We start from the raw sequence: 27,705 nt of genomic DNA on the forward strand, positions 1-27,705 counted from the left end.
ACCTTTCACCTCCTTGGTTAAGCTTATTCCTAAATATTTTATTCCTTTGATGCTATTGTAAATGAGATTGTCCTAATTTCCTTTTCAAATACTTAATGTACAGAAACACAAATTTTTTATGTTGATTTTGTATCCTGCAACTTTGCTAATATTGCTTATCAGTTCTAATAGTTTTTGTGTATGTGCTAAAAGAAATATATGCCTTAGGCAAACAAAAAATCTAAACTTGGGAAACTTGAAAATATAACAGGGCATGAAGTGCACTAGAAAGGATAATTTGTGGGTAGATAATACCTACTGTACCTAAAAATAATTGTAATGTATTATAATAAATTTATAATATATATACATAACTAAAATGCATGACATTTATAATGCAGGTGTTGGGAAGAGTAAATATATTTGAATATTTTAAGGTTCTTGCAGTATTAAGAGTCGTGTAAATTAAAGATGTATTTTGTAATCTCTGGGGGTAAAGATTAGCAAAATAATGCACAAATAAGTGATGATAGAAGACAAACTGGTAAAAAAAAGAGAAGAACAGAGAAAATAATATATAATATATAGTCAAGATAGAAACCAAATACTAAAATAGTATATATAAACTCAACTGTGTAAGTAACTACATTGAATATATATGTGCTAAATGCATCACGTAAAATACTAACATTTTTAGATTGTATTAAGGAAAAAAACCCTACAATTATATGCTGTTTATACAAATCACATCTTAGCTATACAGTCCAAGAAAGTTTGAAAGTAAATGCCAGGTCAGAAAATGCCAGATCAATACCAGAAGAATCAGAAACACCTTAAGTGTCTGAAAATTAACAGATTCATTTCCAAATACATGTAGGACATCAGAAGAAATAGCAAAAGAGTTAACATTGTTCTGAGACTGAAAGCATGGGTATAATACAGAGACCTCATGTAGTTGTAAGCCTTTTAACACTATTTGATTAAAAAAAAATTTGTACTTGTAATGTTTACTATGATAAAATACATTTTGGGCATAAATTAAATTCCTTAAAAAAGAAAATTAAAAAATTAAAATAAGAAAAATACATATAGGACAAAAAAATGGAAATTATAAAATATTTTAATTAAATAGTGAAAGAAGCATACACATACAAGATGCAATTCATTCAGTGATTGTAGGGAAATTTATAGCCTTATAATCATATTGTAGGAAAGAATAGAAGCTGAAAAAAAAATCAATGATTTAATTTTCAACTTAAGAAGCTGGGAAACCAAACAAATGAAATAGAAAATCTAACTTAAGGTAAATTTTACAAATATCAGGAAGGAAAATGGGACATTACTACAGATCTTACTTTGGTCATCAAAAAGAACAAAAGGGGGATATTATGAATGATTTATGCCAAGACATCTGGCTATTTGTACAAAAAGGGAAAATTCCTAGAAAATGCAACTTTCCCAAACTAACCAAGGAAGATATAAAAAGTCCTCAGTGTCTGGTATCAAAGAAGTGTGATCAATTGTTTTTAAAAATCTCCATGAAAACAAAACAAATGAACAAACAAAAACAGGCCCAGATGATTTCATTGGAGAATTCTTTCAAACATTCAATGAATACCACCAATTTTTCACAAACTCTTCTAGAGGGTACAAACTCTTTTTGGGAGAAAAACCTAAAATTCATACCAAAACCCTACAAGGACATTATAACAAGGAAAACTATAGATGCATCTCTTTTATGAATGTAGGTGCAAGAATAATTAGCAAAATATTGACAAAATGAATCCGGTGAGGTTTTGAAAACCTTCCCAACCAAGTGAGAGTTATTCCAGGCATGCAAGTGTACTACTTTTTATTGTCGTTTGCTCTCGAAACATGTTACTAGATTCTTTGAAATATTCAGAAGTGTAATGTAAAAGAAGTGTCAAAGGGGGAAAGAGCGAGACAAACCAAGAAACAGACTTCAAACTATACAGAACACACTGATGGTTACCAGAGGGCAGGTGTGTGGAGGGATGGGTGCAACAGATGATGGGGACTAGGGACTGCACTTGTGATGAACACCCGGTGTTTTACAAAAGAGTTGAATTACTAAATTGCACACCTGAAACTAATATAACACTTTATGTTAGCTAACTAGAATTTAAATAAAAACTTAAAAAATTTTTAAAAAGAGGGTGTTGATGAAGTAGCGTGAAAGCAAATTTTTGAGAGTGAGGGTATTGGTTTTTACAAATGCATATAGAAACAAAAAATGAACTTTACCTTAATTTCACAGATGAAGGAATGAAGCAGTTACATTGTTGAATAAATAGGTAACTACAGAATTATATTGCGGTGTTCTTTGCCATTCTTCCAAAGTTTCAGTTTTTGAGAAAGATATATAGATCTTTCTGAAAAATAGTTGGCCTTTAGGTGTTCTTAATGGTCTTCTTGCTGACTTAGGTGTTCCTTGAGGATCTTCCTGAGGATTTTAATGATGCCTTACATGAGTATAACATGAACGTTACAAAAGACTTCGCCTCCTTCCTACTAAGTGTTTCTAAATTGGCTGATATGAAACAGGAATATCAACTCCCATTGTCAAAAATAAGTAAGTATATCCTAGCCCCATTGTGGATTAGAAAGAAAAAGTAATTTTTCTAAGAATATTTTTCCCAGAGGAAGGGTAGAGACTGGGAAACATCAGTCTGCCTTAAAATAAGGGGATTCTTTCTACTTTCCAAAGAAAGAAACTCTTGATTATTAGAAGTCAGAAGGGTAATGGAGAATAAAATTAAATAGAGTCATTTGTAAACCCATCTTGATTAAAGGTTGCTTTTGGGGCAAGCCTGGCACATGCATTAAGGACATCTGTAAGATGAAGAGAAACAAGAGACTATTCTGTCACTTGTTTTCTTGAGAGGAAATATGGGTAGTATTCATGAACATAGACTCTTGGCAGATTGCCTGGGTCCAAACTCTGGCTCTGCTGCTATTAGCAGTGAGACCTTGGGCAAATGAATTCATATTCATGCCTCCATTTTATCAAAAAATATATAAAAAAGAAAATAACATTACCTACCTTGTCTGGGTGATCTTTAAGTAATTCAGTTAATATATGTGAATACCTTAAAACAGTGCTAAGCACATATATACACATTAATCTTTGCTGTTATTTTTCATAAGCTATTGGATAGAAATCTTCTAGGGGAAAGTAAACAGGAAAAACTGACTGGGATAAAGGAAAAGAGTTGAGCCATGAGTAGTAATTTCCTAGTTTCACTATACCCTAACTCCTCAACTGGGAAAAAGTTAAGGAAGCAGGGCCCATAGCTTCCTGGGCCCTATTAAAGTGGGAGCAGCATGAACAAAAGCAGACAACAGTGAAGCATTGTAAGCATCCCAGAGGAGACAAAATAGGAGTGCATGAATATTCTGCCTTCATTGCAAATTAGAGTGAACACTGAATGCATAATCTGGTGCTTTTTAAGAGTAAGAATGGAAAGAATATTTCTTCTCGCATGCCATTCTCAAACCTACTAATCGTGGTCTCTTGGAACACCCACTCTTGGAAGGATTCTGAGGCCAGATCTGAGTTCAATAGGAAAAAGCACCAAGGTGATAACAGTAATTCTATATTAAAAGATTATGCAATTTAAATGTAGTCTTTTATTACTTGGTGGTCAAGGAACTGAAGTATGCAAAATGTTATATTGATAATTATATTGATAGCTAACATTTATTGAATGAATTCTCTGCTGTTCACTTTATGTCAGATGTACCACTCACTTTATGTGATGTATCTCAGTCTGATGTCGGTCCTGGAAAGTTGAAGGACTCCATATGCAGCATGGTCTAGTATAGGTGCATAAAGCTCAACAGTTTGTCTGATTTTTAAAAATTAATCTATCCCAACCTGTTATGGCAAGATTTCACAGGAAAAGAATGTGAGGATTCCCAACTTGTGTCTCACTTGATGAACTGCAAAGAAGGAAGAGTAGCTATTTCTCCATTTGCTTGCCTCTCTGGAAACTCTGATGGTGATTTGTTTCAGCCAAATACTCCAAACCATGTAAGTGGAAATGGGGTTTATAAATAAAAGATCCTTAAGAAAGAGTTGGATTGGAGCACCTGGGTGGCTCGGTCGGTTAAGCATCTGACTTCAGCTCAGGTCATGATCTTCCAGTGTGTGAGTTCGAACCCGGCATAGGGCTCTGTGCTGACAGCTCAGGGCCTGGAGCCTGCTTCGGATTCTGTGTCTCCTTCTGTCTGTGCCCCTCCCCTGCACTTTCTCTCTCTGTCTCAAAAATAAACAAACATTTAAAAATGTTTTTAAAAAGGAGAAAGAATTGGACTTATACTTCTAGGCTATTTAGAAGGGATTCAAATTTCTCAAATTGAAAAAAAAATTTCAGGTGTATGATCAGAATTATCCAGGAAATGTCACTCTTGAGGCCAGGATGATTTCAGCTTTTCAATGTTGGCCTGAGGGACCCTGCTCCATTATGCAGAATTTCCAGTAATACCACTTCCCTTCTCTCTTTGTAGATTGGTGCAAGTTTGCCACGAAAAGAGCATATAAAACTATCTTCAAGCTTTCCCAGTATTGTTATAGATGCTGTCAATGCCATATATATTCAGGATCACTAGTGTCCAAAATGCAGTGTAAAGAACTAGACACCTTGGGAATATGCTGGACAACCCACTGAATGTTGGAATAAACTCGTAGAAATTTAATTTATATTTTAACACAAGGTTTGAGAAGAAAAAAACTTTTGTCACATTTGATATTATGGTTTAACGCTAGTGTCAAAACTCCATCCTAGTCCAAAATCAGATAGTCCCCTATTATGTAAAATAGTCCAGTATCACTTAAAAGGATTTTGAAAACCTAAATAGACCCTTGTGCATTTTAAGTCGACACATGCATTTTAATCATAAATTCAAATAATTTCTGATGATACAATTTCCAGCTTTAGATAAATGTTGCTAAATTAAAATAAAGCCATCAGATCATTTTAATACATAAAAAAGAATATGAATACTGAAGCATTTGAATAACCATAATTATAAAGCTAAAGGCAGTCAAGAATAAAATTTTTAACAATCTCAAATATGGCATAGTTCTTTTCTCTTGTATTTAGATTGTACCTTCCCCTACATAATTTTACCTTAATGTAATATATTTTTAAACATGAAGTCACTCTACCTGACACATTTCTTAGCTTAAATAGTTTGCAGTTACAGTTTAATGGTTATTTCCTGTTTATTACAGAAACTTAAATATAATACAAATTTTGAGAAGCATTGCTAAGAATAAATTAATATTGTATTAGAAATGTATATACGAATGGGATGGACGAAGCTATTTCTTTTAAAATTAGTCCATACAACTGAGGATGAATATTTACTTATTTTTAGAATGAGACAGAGTTCCAGAATTAAATCTTAATTTGAATTCTGAGAAACCTTATTCAAATAGATAAGTAGCTCAGAACGGAGCAACTTTTGTTATAACAGTGGTATACAATTCTTCTAATTCCTTCCGAGTTTGTGCCAAATCACCTAGCAATCTATCATCACAAATATGTTTTGTATGTGCTCTTAATGAATAGCTTAATTAGATCCACTTTAATTTTGTTGAATTCAAATAGTTGGAAACAACCTAATTTAAAAGAAAAAAAGTATTTTTAACTTAGTCTGTAAAGTCATCCATTTTCTTGATAAGAAAGCCGTATTGCTCTTTGTTGGTAGTCTGTACGTTTTCAAACCCCAAGGAAATGTACCATAGTAAGTTTGAGGAGACTTTCTGTTTTATAAGATGAGAGAAAAACATTAATGAAAGAAGAGATGGGAAAGGATTTTTTTTTTTTTTACCGAAAAGGTATATAGTTCAAAAATGAATTAGAAACTACTGCTCTTGATATTATGTGAAGCTCTTTGAGGCTAGTGCTATAGGGCTTTACCCTCATGTGAGTGGTGTCTTACAGATTGTGGAGGAATGTGAAACTCTGGCATGGAAATAATAGAGGATTGAACTTTAGCTTACAAGATTTTATGAAGCTTTTTTTCCCTGTATTTTATTTCTAGAATCATAAACAATTAATTACTTCCGTAAGAAGTTTATAGCTAATAACATTGAAAACCAGACATTTTAACAAGACATAATTTTCCCTTTTCTCTATTTTATGATTAATTTAACTTACGGTCAGTATGTACCATTAACTTCTGTTTCCTTGCCATATGCAAAATTTTCCTTGGGGTTTTGGAGGGCATGAATACAGTTATAATAGGGTACAATGTCTGTGTCTTATTGCCACACAGTCACCGTCAATTAGAAGAGATCTTTAAGGTACAGAACATGAACTAATTCAGACTCATTGTTGTTCCTGGTGGTGTACTAGAGAGAGGAGGCCAGTTTTATTTCTTCTATTTTGTAGCATCTTGAACTGATGGATATTTTCAGAGTATTCCATGATGGCAACATGCTCTTCGCCTTCCCCAACTCACTTTATGCAAATTTACTTTCCTAGTGTAAGTTATAACCTCTCAAAGCATATTTAGCTTTTATTGTTTGTTAGATTTTAGTTTAATACTAAATATTTATGTTCAATGTTTTTAAATAGCATAGAGATAAGGTATAAAGCATAAAACTAAAATGAACACCCATGGACTCAGGATCTATGTGCTCCTCTTCTATTTTATTCCCTTGCTTCTCCCCTTTCCCCCAGTGGCAGTTATCCAAAATTTTGTGTTTTTAATGCTCCTTTTAAAAATATAATATTGTAAAGTCACTTTTTATATTTGCTGCTTTTGATTTTATGAAAGGTTTCCATAGTTTCCAGAATGTTGTTTTTTGCTGTTTCGTTTTCTTTTTTGCACTCAACGCTGTTGCCCCTAAGTTTCATTCATGTTGTCATGTGAAACTCAATTTTATTTTTATTACTTCATAATATTTCAGAGTGTGAATATAAAAAACCCATTGATCTATTTTCCTATTAAAAACTGTTTGTGTTTTTTTCTAGTCTTTACTGTTACAAACAGGGCTGCTGCAAATTTCTGGTATACATGTGCAGCATTTTCCCTTGAATGTAAATCTTCTGGATTTTTGCAGTCAAAACTGTCTTCTGGATCATAATGGAATAAGAATATCAAAGAACTCTTTTTTTAAAATTATGTATTTATTTTGGGAGAGAGATAGAGAACAAGTTGGGGGAAGACTGAGAGAGAGGGTAAGAGAGAATCCCAAACAGGCTCTGAACCATCACCACAGAGCCTGATGGCGGGCTCAAACTCATGAACCATGAGATCATGACCTGGGCTAAAATCAAGAATCTGATGCTTAACCGACTGAGCCACCCAGGTGCCCCAAGAATATTCCAAAACTCTTAATAATAAAAGAGCTTCCCAAGCTACTACCATATTATTTTAGAAAGTAGTTTTACTGATTAATATATTAGATTTCCTGTTGACCCCATACAGTTTTCAAAAAATGAGCAGACATCAAAAGCTGTTGGCTTGTTTACTTCCTCCTCCTTTGTCTCCTCTTCTTCCTCCTCCTCCTCACCCTCCTCCTCACCCTCCTCTTCCTCCCCTTCCTCCTTCTCCTCCCCTTCCTCATCCTCTTCCTCTTTCTCTTACTTCTCTTCTTCTTCTTCTTCTTCTTCTTCTTCTTTTTCTTCCTTCTCCTCCTCCTTTCCCTCCACCTCCTCCTCTTCCTTCTCTTCATTCCCTTTCTTCTGTTTCTTCTCCTTCTCCTTTCTTCTTCCTCCTCCTCCCTTTCCTCCTCCTCCTTCTTCTTTATTTTTCCTTCTTCTTCATCTCCTTCCTCCCCTCCTGCTCCTTCTCCTCATTGTCATCTTTTCTTTCTTTCTTTCTTTCTTTCTTTCTTTCTTTCTTTCTTCATCCTCTTCCTCCTCCTCTTCCTCCTCCTCCTCCTCCTCCTCCTTCTCCTCCCCCTCCTCCTTCTTTTCCTTCTCTTTCTCCTCCTTCTCCTCCTTTTCCTTCTCCTCTTTCTTCTCTTATCCCCCTACATCTTTCTCCCTTTCCTTTTAATTCTGGTAATTGTGTTCTAACAATTGTTAGAGTTGTTCAATTGAACTCTTCTCTTAAACAAGGCACCAGTTCTCTGATACTCTCTTTACAAGGTATCTCCTGTACAAATTAGGATAATGAAAAAAATTTTAATTAGCTTTTATTTCCTATTGAGTCTTGTTATTATTCTACTGGTTGGAAGGTTGAAATTGCCAAGAGTATGCTGTGAGGTTAACAGTGTTCATAGGTACTATTATCTAGGTGTACTTAGGACAGCAACAAACCAGTGTGTATGAAAGACACCCTCTTCCTTCACCATGAAGAGTATGCTTCAAAAATGTTGATTAAGGAAAAGAACTACAAAGCACAATATAAGAAAGCATTACCTTCCTTTATACATAAATAACAGTAAAAGTTGTATTTCTTTAGGTCATTCTGCGCACAATTGGTATCAATCACACTCAGGCTCCTGTGCTGTGGTCAAAGATATTTGATAACCAAGGAAGAAGAATGCCACTTAATGCTTATGCACTTGATTTCTATAAACATGGTTCCTTGACAGGACTAGTTCAGGACAACAGGTATGTTTTGTCTATCCTCACCTATCCCCCCACTCTCTCTTGCTCTTTAATCATTTCTACTTCTACCTTTATTTCTGTCTCCATGTCTGCATTCATGTCTGTGTCTACATCTTTCTCTTTCATTTCTACCTCTACCTTTGGTTCTATTTATGTATCCATCTTTGCGTTGCTATCTAATGGATGGACCTAATGAATTTTAGGCGAAACCTTTTACAATTTTAAGTATAGGTTAATCATGCTAAATATACTGGAATTTTTTCCCTGTAGATTAATGGCAAGAGGGAATAACAAACTCTGTGTTATTTTTGTGGTTTACCAACATACTTTTGGGACTTAGGCTGACTCACTTGACCTAAGGATGTACACTACAGATATAAATATTTGTGCATACTCACAGATGTGTTTTTATTTATTACCATCCTATTTTATTCATCATGAGATATTTAAAAACTGAAAAATAATAAGAAACAGTGCCAGGCTCACCATTATCTTAGAGAAGTATATAAAAAGGTATGTAACTCACACATCTGAGGACTGAGCATATGACAGTTGTGTTAGCTCTTTGGCAGGGAATACATTTTCAAAAACAGTAAGGAGGGGTAAACCATCTTGGATTTACCTGGGAGAAGAAAAATTGGCCCAGACATTGAGCAGGTGGATGTGGGAGGAGCATTCTGTCATACCAGTCAGTAATTCAATAGGCATTTTATATAAAATTCTGAACAGTATTTATTGAATTAAAGTATCTAAAACTCCAGACACTTGAGAAATGTTGATCAACTTTTTTATATTTCATAGATCACTCATGCAGATGTATTTTATTGTATTTTTAAAGTTTTTATTTTGATCACTTGGTGCTTATCATAACAGGTGCACTCCTTAATCCCATCACTTATTTCACCCATCCCTGCACCCCCACCCCCTCTGATAACATCTGCTTGTTCTCTATAGTTAAGAGTCTGCTTCTTGATTTGCCTCTCTCTTTTTCCCTATGCTTATTTGTTTTGTTATTAAATTACTCAGATGAGTAAAATCATGTGGTATTTGTCTTTCTCTGGATGACTTATTTCACTTAGTATTCTACTCTTGAGCTCCACCCATGTCATCACAAATGGCATTTTTAATTCTTTTTTATGGCTGAATAATGTTCCATTATATATATATATAAACCACTTCTTTATCCATGCATCAATTGATGGACACCTGGGCTGTTTCCATATCTTGGCTATTGTAAATAATACTGCTATAAACATAGGAGTGCATGTATCCCTTTGAATTAGTGTTTTTGTATGCTTTGGATAAATACCCAGTAAAGCAATTGCTGCATTGCAGCGTAGTTCTACTTTTAACGTTTTGAGGAGCTTCCATACAGTTTTCCACAGTGGCTGCATCAGTTCATATTCCCACCAACAGTGTAAGAAGCTTCCCCTTTTTTCACATCCTTGACAACACTTGTTTTTTTGTGCTTTTGATTGTAGCCATTCTGACAGGTGTGAGGTTATATCCCATTGTAGTTTTGATTTGCATTTCCCTGATGGCAAGGGATGATGAGCATCTCCTCGTTTGTCTTTTGGCCATCTGTATGTCCTCCTTGGAGAAATGTCCGTTATGTCTTCTGCCATTTTTAATTGGATTTGTGTGTGTGTGTGTGTGTGTGTGTTGATTTTTATAAGTTCTTTATATATTTTGGATACAATCCATTATGGGATATGTCATCTGCAAATATCTTCTCCCATTTTATAGGTTGCCTTTTAGTTTTGTTGATTCCTTCACTGTGCAAAAACTACTTTTTTTTTTGAAGTAGGCTTCATGTCCAGTGTGGGGCTTGATCTCATGACCCTGAGACCAAAAGTCTCACACTCTACTGACTGAGCCATCCAGACACCCTGAAGCTACTTATTTTTGATGTAGTCCTAATGATTTATGTTTGTTTTTGTTTCCCTTGCCTCAGGGGACCTATCTAGAAAAAAGTTGCTATGGCCAATGTCAAAGAAGTTATTGCTTGTGTTCTCTTCTAGGATTTTTATGGTTTCAGGTCTCATATTTAGGTCTTTAATCCATCTTGAATTTACTTTTGTATATGGTGTAATAAAGTTTTCCAGTTTCGTTCTTCTGCATATTGCTGTCTAGTTTTCCCAACATCGTTTGTTATCCATTTGTTGAGGAGACCATTGTTTTTCCATTGGATATTCTTTCCTGCTTTGTTGAAGACTAATTGATCATACAATTGTGGATTTATTGATGGGATTTCTATTCTGTTCTATTGATCTACTTTTGTACCAGTACCATACTGTGTTGATTACCACAGCTTTGTAATATAACCTGAAGTCTGGAATTATGATGCCTCTAGTTTTGCTTTTCTTTTTCAAGTTTGCTTTGGCTATTCAGGGTCTCTCATGGTTCCATACTAATTTCAGGATTGTCTGTTCTAACTCCGTTAAAATGCTGGTGGTATTTTCATAGGGATTTCTTTAAATGTTTAGCTTACTTTGGGTAGTAAAGACATTTTAACTATATGTGTTTTTCCAGTCCACAAGTATGGAATGTCTTTCCACTTCTTTGTGTCGTCTTCAATTTCTTTCATTAACATTTTATAGTTTTCAGAATATAGGTCTTTTACCTCTTTGGTTATGTTTATTTCTAGGTATCTTATTGTTTTCTGGTGCAATTCTAAATGGGGTTGATTTATTAATTTCTCTTTCTTCTGCTTCCTCCCTGTGTATAGAAATGCAACAGATTTCTGTATGGTGATTTTTGTATCTTGTGACTTTACTGAATTCATTTATCAGCTCTAGCTGATTTTTAGTGGAATCTTTCTGGTTTTCTATATATAGTGTCATACAATATACAAATAGTGAAAGTTTTACTCCTTCCATACCAATTTGTATGCCTTTTGTTTATTTTCGTTGTCTGCTGTGGATAGGACTTCCAGGACTATATTGAATAAAAGCAGTGAAAGTGGACATTCTGTCTTGTTCCTGACCATAGAGGACAAGCTCTCAGTTTTTCCCTTTTGAGGATGTTAGCTGTTGGTTTTTCCTAAATAGACTTTATTATGTTGAGGTATGTTCCCTCTAAACCTACTTTGTTCAGGGTTTTTATTATGAATGGATGTTGTACTTTGTCAAATGCTTTTTTTTGTGTGTCTATTGAAATGATCATATGGTTCTTATTCTTTCTCTTATTGATGTGATATGTCATATGGTTGATTTATAAATATTGAACCACACTTGCAACTCAGGAATAAATCACACTTGATTGTGGTTAATGGTTTTTTATTTTTTATTTTTTTTCATGGTGAAAAATTCTTTAATGTATTGCTTTTTTTATATATTTTTTTACATTTATTTATTTATTTTTTAATCTTAAAATTTTATTTTATTTATTTTTAATATGAAATTTATTTTAAATGTATTATTGGATTTAGTTTGCTGGTAGTTTGTTGAAGGTTTTTTTGATCCATATTCATTAGAGATATTGGCCTTTTTTTTGTGGCGTCTCTACTTGTTTTTGGTATGACAGTAATGCTGGCCTCATAGAGTGAATTTAGGAGTTTTCCTTACTCTTGCATTTTTTTGGAATAGTTTGAGATGAATAGGTTTTCACTCTTCTTCAAATTTTTGGTACAATTTGCCTGTGAAGACATCTGGTATTGGACTTTGGTTTGTTGGGAGTTTTTTGATCACTGATTTAATTTTGTTACTGGTAGTCAGTCTGCTCATATTTTCTGTTTCTTCCTGTTTTGGTTTTGGTAGGTTTCATGTTTCTAGGAATTTATTCATTTCCTCTAGGTTGTCTAATTTGCTGGCATATAGTTTTTCATAATATACTGTTATAATTATTTGTATTTTTGTTAGTGTTGGTTTTTATTTCTCCCCGCTCATTTGTGATTTTTATCAGTTGTGTCCTTTCTCCTTTTTTTGATAAGTCTTTTTCAAAGACCCAGCTTCTGATTTCATTGACCTATTTTTTTTTTTTTTAGTTTCTATATCATCTATTTATGCTCTAATCTTTATTATATCCTTCCTTCTGCTGGCTTTAGGTTTTGCTTATTGTTCTTTTTTTTTTTTAACTCCTTTGAGTGTAAGATTAGTTTTTTGTTTTTTTGTTTTTTTATTTGAGATTTTTCTTTCTTCTTGAGTAAGCCTGTTTTTCTATAAACTTCCCTCCTAGGACTGCTTTAGCTGCATCCCAAAGGTTTTAGACCTTTGTATTTTCATTTTCATTTGTTTCCATGTATTTTTTATTTCTTCTTTGATTTCCTATTTGACACATTCAGTGTGTAGTAGTATGTTACTTAACCTCCATCTCTTTGCGGTCATTGCAAATTTTTTCTTGTGGTTTATTTCTAGTTTCATAACATTGAGGTCAGAAAAGATGTATGGTACGATTTAATCTTTTTTGAATTAGTTGAGGCTTGTTTTATGGCCTAATACATGATCTATTCTCCAGAATGTTCCATGTGTACTTGAAAGGAATGTGTATTCTGATGTTTTAGGATAGAATGTTCTAGATATATCTGTTAAGTTCAGCTGATCCAGTGCGTAATTCAAAGCCATTATTTCCTTGCCAATTTTCTGTTTAGTTGATCTGTCCATTGATGTAAGTGGGGGTGTTAATGCCCCCTACTCTTCTTGTGTTGTTATCAATTAATTCCTTTATGTTCATTATTAACTGTTTTATGTATTTGGGTGCTTTACTTCTTATTACAGTCTTTGTTTTAATTTTTTTTTCAATGTTTATTTATTTTTGGGACAGAGAGAGACAGAGCATGAACGGGGGAGGGGCAGAGAGAGAGGGAGACACAGAATCGGAAACAGGCTCCAGGCTCTGAGCCATCAGCCCAGAGCCTGACGCGGGGCTTGAACTCACGGACCGCGAGATCGTGACCTGGCTGAAGTCGGACGCTTAACCGACTGCGCCACCCAGGCGCCCCCTTTTTTTTTTTTAATTTTTTTTTCAGCGTTTATTTATTTTTGGGACAGAGAGAGACAGAGCATGAACGGGGGAGGGGCAGAGAGAGAGGGAGACACAGAATCGGAAACAGGCTCAGTCTTTGTTTTAAAGTTGAGTTTATTCATTATAAGTATTGCTACTCTGGCTTTCTTTTGATATTCATTTGTATGATAAATGTCCATCTTCTCACTTTCAATCTGCAGGTATCTTCAGGACTAAAAATGCTCTTATAAGCAGTGTATAGATGATTCTTTTTCTAAGAAAAATCCATTCTGTCACCCTGTGTCATTGATTCAAGTATTTAGTCCATTTACATTCAGTGTAATTATTGATAGATATATATTTATTGATACTGTATTACTTGTTTTGTGGTTCTTTCTGAAAATTTTCTCTGGTTCTTTCTTGTCATTTTCTTTTTCATGATTTGATGGATTTCTTTAGTGATATATTTGGCTTTCTTTCTCTTTATTATTTGCATATTAATTAGTGGTTTTGATTTTTGGTTACAATTAGGTTATATCTTCTGAATATAGCCATCTATCTTAAGTAGACGGTCAGTTAATTTGAACCCATTCTTTACTCCTCTCCTCCCCATGTTTTAGGTACATGGTGTCTTATTTTCGTACTTTAATTTTGTGAGTTCTTTGGCTGGTATTTTACAAAAAAGATTCATTTATACTGATTTTGTGTTTACTACCTTCATACTGTCAATTTTGGTGTTTCATTTTTCCTTAGCATCCTCTTTAATATTTCTTGGAGGGCTGGTTTAATGGTCATGAACTGCTTTAGTTTTTGTCTAGGAAACTCTTTATTTCTTCTTCTATTTTGAATGATAGACTTGCTGGATAGAGTATCCTTGACTACAGATTTTTCCTATTCAGCATTTTGAATATATCATGCCACTCCCTTCTTGCTTGGAAAGTTTCTGCTGAAAAAGACCCTGATAGCCTAATGGGATTTCCCTTGTATGTAACTGTCTTATTTTGTTTTGCTGCTTTTAAATTGTTTTCCTTATCACTATATTTTGCCATTTTAGTTGTGTCTTGGTGTTTATCTGCTTTTGTTGATTTTGTTGGGAGTTCTTTGTGCCTCTTGGATCTGGATATCTATTTCATTCCCCTGATTAGGGAGGTTTTCAGCTATTATTTCTTTAAATAAATCATTTGTCTCCTTTTCTTTCTCCTGGGACTTCTATAATATGAATGTTTTTATGTTTGATAGAGTCACTGAGTTCCCCAAGTCTGTTCTTGTTTTGCATAATTCTTTTTTTTTTCTTTTGTTCAGCTTGATTACTTTCTAATACTGTGTTTTCTAGGTCATTAATTTGTTCCTCTGCTTCTTCCATCCTGCTGTTCATTCCATCATGCATGTTTGTGTTTTTGTTTATTGAGCCCTTTATCTCTGATATATTATAACTTATCTCTGTGTTAAGGTTCTCACTCACGTCTTCCATTCTTAAGTCCAATGGGTATCTTTAGGATCATTTCTTTAAATTCTCTATCAGACATGTTACTTATATCTGTTTCAAGGCCATGGCCTTGTCCTGTTCTTTAATTTGGGACAAATTCCTCTCTCTTCTCATTTTGTCTAAGTCTCTGTGCCTGCTCTATGTTAGGAAACTCAGCTACTTCCCCTGTTTTTTACGGTAATGGCCTTATGTAGAAGAGCTCCTATGTTGGTAGACATGGTATAGGCACAGGTTTGGGCTGGTTTTCTTTGGGAGGGTACCTGCAGCACTGGGACTGAGGCAAGAATGACTGGGAAGGGTGGTTCCAACAGAGTGTGTGTGGGGATGAGGCTTGGTGTGAGCAAGTTAGGTAGCAATTGTCAGCTGTTAGCATGGTGCTGGTTCCTGCAGGTGGCCCTGTGGGTATGCTGAGGGATGGGGGAGGAAATTATGCTGGCCAGTTTCTTTGTTCCCAGAGGGGTCTCTTGTGAACACTGCCTCTCTGAAACATACTCTGAGAAGAGCAAATAACCTCCCCACTGTGTGCCGCAGCCACTCTTCAGGTAGTTCTTTTCATGCTGTGCATCTGTGGGCTGTTTGCCCTGTCTTCTCTCCAAGAGCAGCCTCGATGCTTTTGGGCTCTATCTGAGCCACACCTACTGACCTTTAAAACTTCAGGCTTTATTTAGGCCCTGCTGGTTGTAAGAACTCATGAAATTTGGACCATCTCTTTTTCCAAGCCAGTTGGTATGGGGAATCATCTCCTTGTACAATCCCCTATGTGCTAGTCTGTCTCTTGCCCTTCTCCATGCCTGTGGCTCCCTCCCCATTGCAGCAGCCCCAGTATGTTTCTCTCCCAAACCATGTCTCTGTGCTTCTTACCTTTTTTGATGTGGCCTCTTGTCTACCTTTAGTTGTGGAATTTGTTTTGTCAGTCTTCAGGTTTATTCTGGTGTATTTAGGATGTTTTGATAGTTATCTAGGTGTATTCATGGGATGAAGCAGGCTTCGGGTCTTCCTACCCTGCTGCCTTCTTCCCCCTCGGATGTATTTCTGATCATTTTTAAAAATATTTTTAAATATTTAAATATTTTTAAAAATATGACTCATTGTCATGAATAAAAGTAGTTGTGACATTAGTAAATAGTCTGATTCTTCCCTTTTGATTCTGCAGCCCCCATTCACTCTTCTGAGCTTAACTTTCCTACTTTGGTTTTCTCCTGAAATGGTCAGTCTCCTATGCGTATTGTACTTGTGATATTTGAATTCATAATTATCACTCCTGTTGATTGAATTATCCTTTAGGATTGTGGCATTCTAATAAACATGTCTTGACAGATGAAAGTAATCTCTTATTGACAAAGCCAAAATTTCAGTATCAAATAAGTTCTTTAATGTTTTTATACTATTAATTTTCAAAATGATATTTTGTTTAGGATGAATGAAGGAACTGCTTATGAGTTGTTGAAAGATTTTGCACTCACCATTCGATCTATCAGGTATGTTATATACTTTAAGTATTGATTTCATATTTTCCAAAATTTTAATGGTAATTAAATTGAGTTTGTTGACCTCATACTTTTTTTAAGTTTATTTAATTTGAGAGAGAGAGTGCTTGAGCATGAGTAGGGGAGGAGCAGAGAGAGAAGGAGAGAGAGAATCCCAAGCAGGCTTTGCATTGTCAGTGCAGAGCCCATGCAGGGCTCAGACTCATGAACCATGAGATCGCCATCTGAGCTGAAATCAAGAGTCAGATCCTTAACTGACTGAGCCACCCAGGCACCCCTGTTGACCTTATACTTAGAAGTGACACTGAGCTTCTTAGATGTCATGCCTTTCAATTCCCCAAACAATTTGCAGAGCTTCTCTTCAACACCCTGTTGCACTGGTTCTATGATAGAATTAATTCCAAAGCCCATTTGACATAAGGTTTAATTCAGACCAGAACCCTAGCCTCAGGCACTGCATAATAGGACGATATTCCAAAACCTCAGGAATTCCTAGATGCTAGTATTCTGTTTTCATAACCAGTGTTTGTCAGATACATGATACTTCACAGGGCCCCTTAGGGCTCCATTGGTCCCTGGTTATATATCAATTTACATATTCTGGATTCTCTTGCTTTATACAGTGTTTTGCCCAGGCTTCATCTGACACTAATCTCTCATATTGGCTTCCTGTTTTCATCTTTAACAGAGCTCTGTGGGGACCCAAACAATTCCAAACTTTATATGGATACCCCCATCCTAAGGCTCTATTAGAAGATCCATCCTTAAGCCCATCATGTATTTCCTGGTTAAATATACATCTTCCTAAAGCCTCTGTTCTGCATGTACCTTAATACTTTATGGGTTTTCCCTTTTCTATCACTTGCTTTAAAAATTATATTTCTTCACATATATGAATACATGTAATTTGCCATGAATCTCTTCATCTTCATGAAGTTGTTGCTAATGAGGTCATTTTTTTTTTTTTGATACAAGATTAGTTAGACCTGTTTGGATGTTTTATACAGAGAATGAAACTATGAGGATGCTAGAGCAGAGGGAACTGCTCTAGTTTCTTGGGTATCTCTATGTAGTGTATTTCTTGAGTAGCTCATAGTTATTCAAGAGCATCTCAAGAAACTCCAGAGACTTTGGAGCTGGCTCAAAATCTGATCCTAGAAATATCATTCATTTTTTTCTTTAAAAATTATTGAAACATTACTGATTTGAGGAATATGTTTAAGCATTTAAGATACAGATAATCATTAAATCTATCCCTTCTTTAAACATAATCTTACAGTGTAGTGTGAGGAAACTTACTTGTAGATATTAAAAAGGTAATAAGTGCTAGGGTGACAGATAAGGGGGCAACTAACTTGACCTTGGATTCAGAGAAAGATTTTCAAATGAAGTAATTTTTTTCACTAAGTCTTAAGGTGTATTAAGGGGGTGGAGGAAATAGTGTTTTCAAAGTACAGAAATGAGAAAGGGCCTGATATGTCAGGTATTGGCTTCGATCTCACTATAGTGGCATGGGGAATATGGGAGTTGTGATAGGGATGGGGGAAGATGCTGAGTTGCTTAAAGGAGCTTTAAAGACAATTTGGATACCTTGAGAAGGGTCTTAATTCTCATATTATGGAGTTTGGGCTTAATATTTTGAATAATGTGTAGACAGTGCATAGACATGAGTATGATATGGGTCTATGGTTTATATGTGTGACAGAGATGTGTATGGCTTATATATGTGGCAGAAACTCAAAGGCTATAACAGCCATGCAGGTGAGAGTGGGTGTGGGTCTGAATTAAGGAAATAGAACTAATGATGATTAGAGAAGTATTTATGAGATAGTATTCAAAGAAACTGTCAATAAAGGCCATGTAGTTGGTGAAGATAACAAGGTTTCTATTTTAGTTAATGATACATAAGAAACATAAAAGTGAGGATGAGGTTGGAGGAGGACTAAGAACCAAAAATAGTGAGTTAGAATTTATATATGTCACATAATATCTGTGGGAAATCATTCAAGAGGAAATGGTCGGTGTCATAATTATAGGTCTGTAACTAGGAGGAAATTCAGTGTTACAGATACAGATTGTATCATTTGTAGTAGGTCAATGAAGACACTAGGAAAAATTCTGGAACTCTAGTGAAACCAAGGTAATAGGAATTACAATAGGTTGATAAAAAGATCCTGATTGTGTTCAGTACTTTATCACTGCAGCTGCACGGTTCATTTGTGGATTTCCTCTCTCCTTTCTTTTCACCTGCATATTCATTTCTTATTGCTGCTATAACGAATTACCACAAATTTAGTGGTTTAAACCAGCACAAATTTATTATCTTACAGTTCTGGAAGCCTGAAATCCAAAATGGGTCTAACTGGGTTAAAATCAAGATGTTGGCAAAGCTCATTTCTTTCTGGAGGTTTTAGGACAATCTGCTCTATTGTCTTTTCCGGGCTCCAGAGGCTGCTGGCATTATTTTTATCATGGTCCCCTTCCCTCTTCAAAGCCAGCAATGGTGGGGAAAGTCTTACATTGAGATGAGCTCTCTCTTGCCTCCCTCTCCCGCTTACAAGAACCTTTGAGACTATAATGGGCTAACCCAGAAAATCCAGAATAATTTTTCTATCTCAAAGTCACCTGATCAGCAACTTCAATTCCATCTGCAACCTTAATTCACCATTGCCATGAAAACTAACATGGTCCTAGATTTCTGAGGATTAGAACATAAATATCTCTGGAAGACCATTATTTTTTTCTTTTTAATTTTCTTACATATCTAGGTAAAGGAAGTAATATTTTGCCCTTCTTAGCGGTAGTTACTTGTGGGTTTCAGTATATATTGGACACGGTAGCCAAAAAAAAAAAAATCACAAGATAGCCTCTAAAGAGGTGTATGGAGAAAGGAGGGGAATTTGTGTTGTTGCTTTTGAAGGGAAGAGGGATAGGTTTACATGAAATTTGTTGGCCTTTAAAATCCTCTTGGTAATTGACGTGAAGAGGAACTGTACGGGAACTGTTTTGTTATCTTTATTTTGTTATTTTTTCCATTCAAGTTTTTTTTTAAGTTAAACATGTTTTTTATCATCATTCTTCATATTTTTCTAACATTTCATCATGTAATGGGATTTTCTTAATTCTTCCCACATGGAGAAAGTCTTTCTTATAGTACTGACTCTCACTAAAATGCTGTGTATTTCCATTTACAGTGTTTCCTTGCGTGAACTATGTGAAAATGAAGATGACAATGTGGTCTTAGCATTTGAACAATTGAGTGAAACCTTTTTTGAAAAACTTAACCAAGTTTAAAAACAAAGACTATCCAGATCACTTAAAATATTTCTGTGAGCATTTTTCAAGTCATATTTTGTGATCCTCATATTTTTGGTCATAAATACATATATAATGAAGTGGAAGTAACAATTTGGAGTCAGAATTACAATCAAACTCGGCATGTCTTTCATGAGTACCCTTGGAAAAGTTATTTAATGTCTTTGACTCTTGGCTTCTTTATATAGTTGAATAATAATGCCTATGTTTCAGCTAGTTTGTGGATTGATTGAGAAAATGTGTAGATTTTGTTTGTGACTGAAGAACAATTTTTACTCTGTGAGGCCTAAACAAATATTACGTTCTCAATATTTTTTGCCTCAATGTCATAGTTTATAAAAGTCTATTAAGGCTAGAATAAGCTACTACAGTACGCTGAAGTTGAAATATATTTTCTTTAATTAATTTAAATGTGATTACATGACTTATATATATGGTCTTTAAAATGGTGGCTTGTAGTAAACTTGAACTACTTTTTTAAAAAATATAAATGAGAGTTCTGGCATGAATCCTGTGATGTTTTAAAACAAACTTAGCTTGTGATTTGGCTTGATTTTAATTGTATATAAATGACTGAAAAACCACAAAGAAATAAAATGGGTGTAGTCAACTTACCATTGGTCTCTTTGTGTTAAGTCTATGCATCTTTCAAACTATTTGCACACACATATACATTTTGTATATAATAAATAGTTCACATATAATCACTTTCACTCCCTAGCCTTAAGCCTCAGATCACAGTTTTAGAAACTATTTTAGACCCTAAACTTGAGTATTTTATCCTCAGAGCAAAAAGTCTGTTCTCTCCTTCTATCCAGATGTCTTACTGAAGATGATCTTTTGTATGAAATTATTTATACATATATTACATTGGTTTAGAAAAACACCTGTGCTTCATTTTGTCTGGAGATAAAAGAATACTCTGTTACCTGGACATGTCCCATTATTGCATGTGCCATGTTAGGGGTCTCTAGTTTCCTTGGTTTAGACCCATTCACATTATTTAAAACTTGCAATGTAACAATTTCTGGACACCAACATACATAGGAACCAAAGCCGTTTCTATTGACCACTCAATGGTCAGTAGACCACTACTGATCTCTCCTAGAAACACTGATACACAATATTAATAAATTGTCACGTTGGTTTCCACCTCTCACTTGTGGTTTCATAAGTCTGATGAATACATGAAGATTTTTTTTCCATGACTGAACCAAACTGGCTCCCTACGTTTTAGGGATAGACTAAGATTATTTCCTATAAACTGGCATTCTAGTAAAAGAGGAAGTTATACCTAACCTCTTTAAGGTAGGTCTAATGGTCAGCTTCCTTTGCTTCCTTTTTGACTTTTAGCAATAACTCTAAAAAGTAACGTGGAGCAACTTTTGAAAAGAGAATTTATATAGGAACTCTGAAAACATTTTATGTTCCATTTCTTGTGATAATGTGAAATTTTTCTTTCTGAGAAATATGTATAGACACCCTGGTAAGATTTACTGGAGAATCATTATTACCACCATAATTTATTCCCATTTTTTTCCCATGAGAGGAAAACATATTGGCATTAGGTCTATAAAGGGTCTTCTGGAAGAGCCACTTGTAAAAATTTTTATGTTGAGAAAAAGATGCAAATGCTGGAAATAATATACCATGCTCACTTCAGCAGCACATACACTGAAACAGGAAGGATACAGAGAAGATTAGCACATGCTCCTGGATAACATGCAAATTTGTGAACTATTCCATATTAAAAATATATGTATATACCTGTGCATATATGGTTAATTCATTTATGACAAAGGAGCCAAGAATAGACAATGGTGAAGGGAATATCTCTACAATAAATGTTGCTGGGAAAAATGGACAGCCACATGCCAAAGAATGAAACTGGACCAATATCTGACACCATACACAAAAATTAATTCAAAATGGAGTAAAGACATAACAATAAGATGAACCCATAAAAATCCTTGAAGAAAACTAGGCGAGTTCCTTGACAACATTGATATTGACAATGATATTTTGGATTTGACACCAAGAGCAAAGGCAACAAAAGCAAAATAAACAGGTGGGACTATATAAAGTTAAAAAGCTTCTGCACAGCAATGTAGACCATCAACAAGAAAAGGCAACATGCCAATGAAGAAAAAATATTTGCAAAGGATAAATCATATAAGGGGTTAATATCCAAAATGTATAAGGAATTCATGCAACTCAACACCCAAAACCCTCCAAATAATCCAATTAAAATGGGCAGATGACCTGAATAGACATTTATCCAAAGAACACATACAGATGGTCAACAGACACATGAGAAGATGCTAAACATCACTTATCAGCAGGGAAATGCAAATCAAAACTACAAGAGGTATCACCTCATGTCTGGGAAAATGGTTATTCAAGTGTTGGCAGATGTGGAGAATAAGGAACCCCTGTGCACTATTTTGGGAATGGTGCAGCCACTGTGGAAAATACTATGGGAGTCCCTCACAAAATAAAAAATAGAACTACCATATGACCCAGGAATCTCATTTCTGAACATTTATCTGAAGGAAATGAAAATGCTAATTGAAGAAGATATATGCACTCTGATGTTCACTGAAGCATTATTTACAATAACCAAGACATGGATGGAATCTAAGTGTCCATTGATGGATAAGTAAAAATGTGAGATATATATATGAATATTATTCAGCTATAAAAATGAATGAGATTTTGTCATTGGCCACAACACGGATGGAACTTCAGGTCAGTCATTATGCTAAGTCAAATAAGTCGGAGAAAGACAAAGACCATATGATCTCACTTATACGTTGAATCTATAAAATAAAACAAAAATTGAACTCATAGCAGTGAAGAGATTGGTTGTTACCAGAAGTGGGAGGTGGGGTGGGTAAAATGGGTAAAGGGGGTAAAAAGTTACAAACTTTCACTTGTAGAATAAGTAAGTTATAGGATAGGGGTGCCTGGGTGGCTCAGTTGGTTAGGCATCTGACTTCAGCTCAGGTCATGATCTTGCAGTTTGTGAGTTTGATCCTTGTGTCAGGCTCTGTGCTGACAGCTTGGAGCCTGGAGCTTGCTTCAGACTCTGTGTCTGCCTCCCTCTCTCTGCTCCTCCCCTGCTCACGCTCTGTCTCTCCAAAAATAAATAAACATTAAAAAAAATAAATCATAGGATATAATGTAAAGCATGGCGATTATAGTTAATAATGCTATATTGTATATTTGAAAGTTGCCAAGAGAGTAAATCTTAAAAGTTCTCATCACAAGAAAGAAATTTGTAATTATGTATGGTGATGGATGTTAACTAGATTTATTGTGATCATTTCACAAATATACAAATACACACAAAATATACAAATACCAAAACATTTAGGTATACTAATATATTGTGTCAATTATATCTCAATAAAAAAAGAAATAATACAGAGAGATCCTATGCAGCCTTTACCTAGTTTCCTAAATGGTAACATTTTGCATAATTATAGTACAATATCAAAATTAGGAAACTGATATAAATATAACCCATTATTCAGATTACATCAATTTTACATGCACTCATTCCTGTGTATTTAGTTCTAAGCAGTTTTATTGCATGTGTAGTTTTGTGTGACCAGCATTACAGCGAGATACAGAACACTTCCGTTACCAAAAGGAATCTTCCTGCTCTTTTATAATCAAAACCACTCCCCTCTCAACTCCCTCCTGCTTCTCCCTGAGTCCCATCTAATTCCACACTCCTGCCCCCAACTGTAACCTCCACCAACCTCCAACTGTTCTCTAATTCCATAATTTTTGTCATTTCAAGACCTGTAGAAGTGGAATCTTACAACGTAACCTTTTGAGATTGGCTTTTTTCACTCAGCATAATTACCTTGAGATTAATCCAGGTTGTTACATGTGTCGATAGTGTGTTCCTTTTCATTGCTGAATAGTATTCCATAGTATGGTTGGTTGTACCAGTTTGTTTAACCATTTAACCCACTGAAGGACATTTGGGTTGTTTCCAGCTTTTGGCTATTAGAAGTAAAGCTGCTATTAATATTTATATTTCCTCTGTTTCTTGTTCTGTTTCTCTCTTTTTTTTTTTTTCCTTCCTGTGAATTACCTAAAAATCTTTGGATTCCATATTGATTTACTTATAGTGGTTTTGAGTATATCACTTTGCACAATTTTCTTAGCGGTTGCAATATACGTGGATGACTTATCACAGTCTACTGGTATCAAATTTTACTATGCTACTTTTACCTAGATCCCTTTTAGTCTTCCTCCTTTTTGAATATAGCTATCTTAGATGTTTGTCTACATACATCGAGCACCACATCAGAATGTTAAAATTTCTGTTTTAATCATTAAATATGATGTAAGAATCTCATGAGAAGAATTATTATATTTAACTCTATTTTTACCCATTCTGATTTTATTTTTTTCTTTTTTGAAGGTGCAGGCTTTCTTTTATAATCCTTTCCTTTCTGTTTAAAAAAGACTTTCTTTACCATTCTTTTCTTTTTCTAATTTTTTTAATGTTTATTTTTGAGAGAGAACATGCATGAGCATGCAGAGGGGCAGAGAGAGAGGGAGACACAGAACTCAAAGCAGGCTTCAAGCTCTGTGTGGAGAGCACAGAGCCTGATGTGGGATTTGAACTCATGAACTGTGAGATCATGACCTGAGCCAAAGTCAGACACTTAACCAACTGAGCCACCCAGGTGCCTCTTCCTTTACCCATTCTTGAAGGATAGATTTGCTAGTGAAAATTATCTTAATTTTGCTTCAGTGGACAGTTTTTATTTTCTCCTCATTTCTAAAAAATATCTTCACTAGATGTAGAATTTATGATTGGCAGTTTTTTAAAATTGTCAGTTCTTGAAAAGTGTGCCACTTCTGGCCTTCATGGTTTCAGATGAGAAACCCAGTGTAATTTGAATTGGTATTCTGCTATTGGTTATGTGTTGTTTCTTTCTGTTTGCTTTCAAGATTTTTTTTCTTTGTCTTTAGTTTTTAGGAATTTAATTATGGTGTTTTCTTTGCATGTTTTTTAAAATTTAGGGTCCACTTACGTTTTTCACTCTGTAGGTATACCCTTTCTCTAAATTTGGGAAGTTTTCAGCCATTATTTCTTTGAGTATATTCTCAGCCCTACCCAGGTTTCCTCTCCTTTGAGACTCCAATTATATGAATGTTAACTTTTTTGCATTGCTTCACAGGTCCCTAAAACTCTGTTCATTTTTTTTTCAGACTACTTTCTTTTTGTTTTTCAGATTCATAAATTCTATTTATCTGTTGTAAAGTTCACTGATTCCATCATATGTCATCTCTGCTCTACCATTAAACTCATCCAGCAATTTTTAAAAGTTTCTTTTATTGAATTTTTCCATTCTATAATTCCCATTTCATTTTTTGTAACTTCTATGTCTCTGTTGGGATTTTCCATTTTTTATTTGTTTCAAGAGGATGTGCATTTGCTTGTTGGAAAATTTTAATGACAGATGCTTTAAAATCCTTGTCACTTAATTTCAACATCAGCTTTACTTTGGTATTGGCATCAGTGTTTTTTTCTCATTCAAGTTTTGATTTCCCTAATTATTGATATGATCAATGATTTTTTATTGTATCCTTTGGACATTTGGACATTTTATATAATTTGCTATGAGACTCTAGATCCTGTTTAATCTTTTTTAGACGATGAGTTGAAGTGTAGAGCATGATGAGGTGGGTGGGGGTTCAGCTTTCTTTTAGACCTGTTGGCATCACTCTAGCTAAAGGAGCACAAGCTGACATTGCCTCCATGCAGGTAGCAACATTGTTGAAGTTCAGCTTCCCTGGCAGCAGTCGTTGTGACGTCTTCCTGGTAAAAGTGGAACTGTGCCTTCATGGTCTTGTTCCTTACCTTTGAATGGGGGTGTATACTGAGCTTCCCGCTGGGCCATGTTGATACCAGGGAGAAGAGAAACAGGGCTGATTCACACTGTTCTGTTGTTTTAGGGTGAGGATGGAAGCTCAGCTGTCACGGGAAATGTTTGTAGACAGAGGTGATTAGTTCTCTCTTGCCCCAATTAATTCCTTCTTACTAATGTGGGTTGAGGGTAGAGATTCAGCACCCCCGGCTCCCTGATACACACACACCAGGGAAGGGGGTGAAGGCAGGGTTCTGATCAGCTCCATCTCACACACTGCCTTATTTATTCTTATTGACACTAGGTCAGAGGGCAGTTAGAAGCCCAATGACACCTGGAGAGGGTGAAGTGCAGTGGTGATTAACCCCTCCTCATCTCCTTTGAATAGAAAAGAGACAACAAGAAAACTCAGGGAACTCATTGTCATGTCATTTCTCAAGTCTCAAGTTTCCTATTCTTGTTTTTTGTGTTATGTCTAGGTGTTTTTGTTGCAAAAAGGAAGACCTGGGAGGAATGGGGCTACCCTGTCTTGGATTTTTATTAAAAGAAAGGAAGATACGGACATCTTGGGAAATGTTTGGGTCTGTAATTTTTACTTGAATCAGTAACTGGGTTAAGGGAAATGTTCACCTCTTCATAACTTAACGTTATGATTTCAACAGTGATTTGTGTGTGGTTCAGGAAGTCTCATGGCAGGTGGGCAAGGCTTCCGTAGCCTGAGAATTTTCTGAAAGCCAGTTTTTGCTTTTCTCAATATCCATCTTGATCTTTGTTATATCTTTCTGTTGAATGAAGGCCCTAACTCTATCATCTTCATAATATTGCAAAGGGTCAAAGTCCTTATTAGGTTGTAAAGCCAAATGAGTTCTTATTGCTTATGTGCATGTACCAATATGAAACCAAATCTAACTTCCTACTTAACAAATAGATCGATAATGCTTGTACCACATACCCTTGTGATGCTGGAGTTGATAACAAGCCTTTATTGTAGCTAGTGCAGATGAACAGTGTCCTAGAAACCAAAGAAGGCAGACTTTCATTGTAATGACTTGCCTTCTTCACAAAATTCTACATACATATTTAGTCCCCTATAAAAGAATGTATGATCATGCCCTGACCTTAGCTGATTTTATGCGGTTTGGATATGCAGTCAATGAACACTGAAGAAAAAATAAAACTCAGTTTAACAAATGATATATTTAGCTAGTGTTGGCTTTTTTTGCTGGGTTCATATATTAAATATTTCAGATTTTTATTGTTTTTCTCCTAGCTTCTCAACCATAAGTTGTTACAGTCATCAGCTCTGGCTTCTTTTCTCCTTAGCCTCCATGGCTTCTGATATTTTTCCATGAAAGAAATCTCTACATAACTTTTCAGGTTTGTTATGAAGTGAATTGACGAATATAAAGCATAAGAGAAAAAGAAAATATGAGGATGTATTGCCTTAGTACATTACAGAGAGAGAGAATGTGTGTGTGTGTGTGCATGCATGTGGTGCATTCTTAGCTCTGTACCGTGTAACAATTCTTCCTTCACTAGAAAATATGAGTTTTATAAGTAAACTGCCACTAGTGTTTCTACAGCATAGTACTGAAAGGCCGGAGCTGCTCCATTTTTTTTTCAAATCATGTGTGATATAACAATAGAAGGAAATTACAACATGAGATTTTCTGTAGATCTTTTATATCTTTCACTTTGTTATGATATGTTGCAGTGAATTTTCCACCTCTTTATACAAACAATACTAACATATTATTGATGTAGCCTTCACAGGGTCTCTCAAATTTATTTTATTTTTCTATCTACCATACTTGCCCGGGTCTATGCTATTGGACTATTAGAATGCTTTTATTTTATTTTATTTTATTTTATTTTATTTTATTTTATTTTACTTTATTTTATTTTATTTTATTTTATTTTATTTTATTTTATTTTATTTTAGAGAGACAGAGAGAGAGCACGTGTAGGGGGAGGAGGGTAGAGGGAGAAAGAGAATCTTAAGCAGA

The 27,705-nt window shown here is 35.0% G+C and overlaps 1 protein-coding gene and 1 non-coding gene across 3 annotated transcripts in view; both read left to right on the forward strand.

Moving 5' to 3' along the window:
- The window catches only part of DDX60 (DExD/H-box helicase 60), a 113,531-nt gene extending 93,115 nt beyond the window's left edge, over positions 1–20,416 (forward strand). For both annotated transcript variants that reach the window (XM_043565932.1, XM_043565940.1), the window contains exons 34-38: positions 2,425–2,572; positions 3,891–4,033; positions 8,425–8,576; positions 16,416–16,478; positions 19,682–20,416. In XM_043565932.1, the coding sequence (XP_043421867.1) occupies positions 2,425–2,572; positions 3,891–4,033; positions 8,425–8,576; positions 16,416–16,478; positions 19,682–19,781 (606 nt within the window). In that variant the 3' untranslated portion in view covers positions 19,782–20,416. The remainder of the gene's footprint in view (positions 1–2,424; positions 2,573–3,890; positions 4,034–8,424; positions 8,577–16,415; positions 16,479–19,681) is intronic.
- Positions 20,417–21,452: 1,036 nt separating this feature from the next.
- On the forward strand, positions 21,453–21,554 carry LOC122479269. Its single transcript, XR_006296317.1, has one exon. It is a non-coding gene; the product is annotated as a U6 spliceosomal RNA (small nuclear RNA).
- The last annotated feature ends 6,151 nt before the right edge of the window (positions 21,555–27,705 follow it).

The sequence above is a fragment of the Prionailurus bengalensis genome, chromosome B1 (assembly GCF_016509475.1).
Source record: "Prionailurus bengalensis isolate Pbe53 chromosome B1, Fcat_Pben_1.1_paternal_pri, whole genome shotgun sequence".
Taxonomy (NCBI): Eukaryota; Metazoa; Chordata; class Mammalia; order Carnivora; family Felidae; genus Prionailurus; species Prionailurus bengalensis.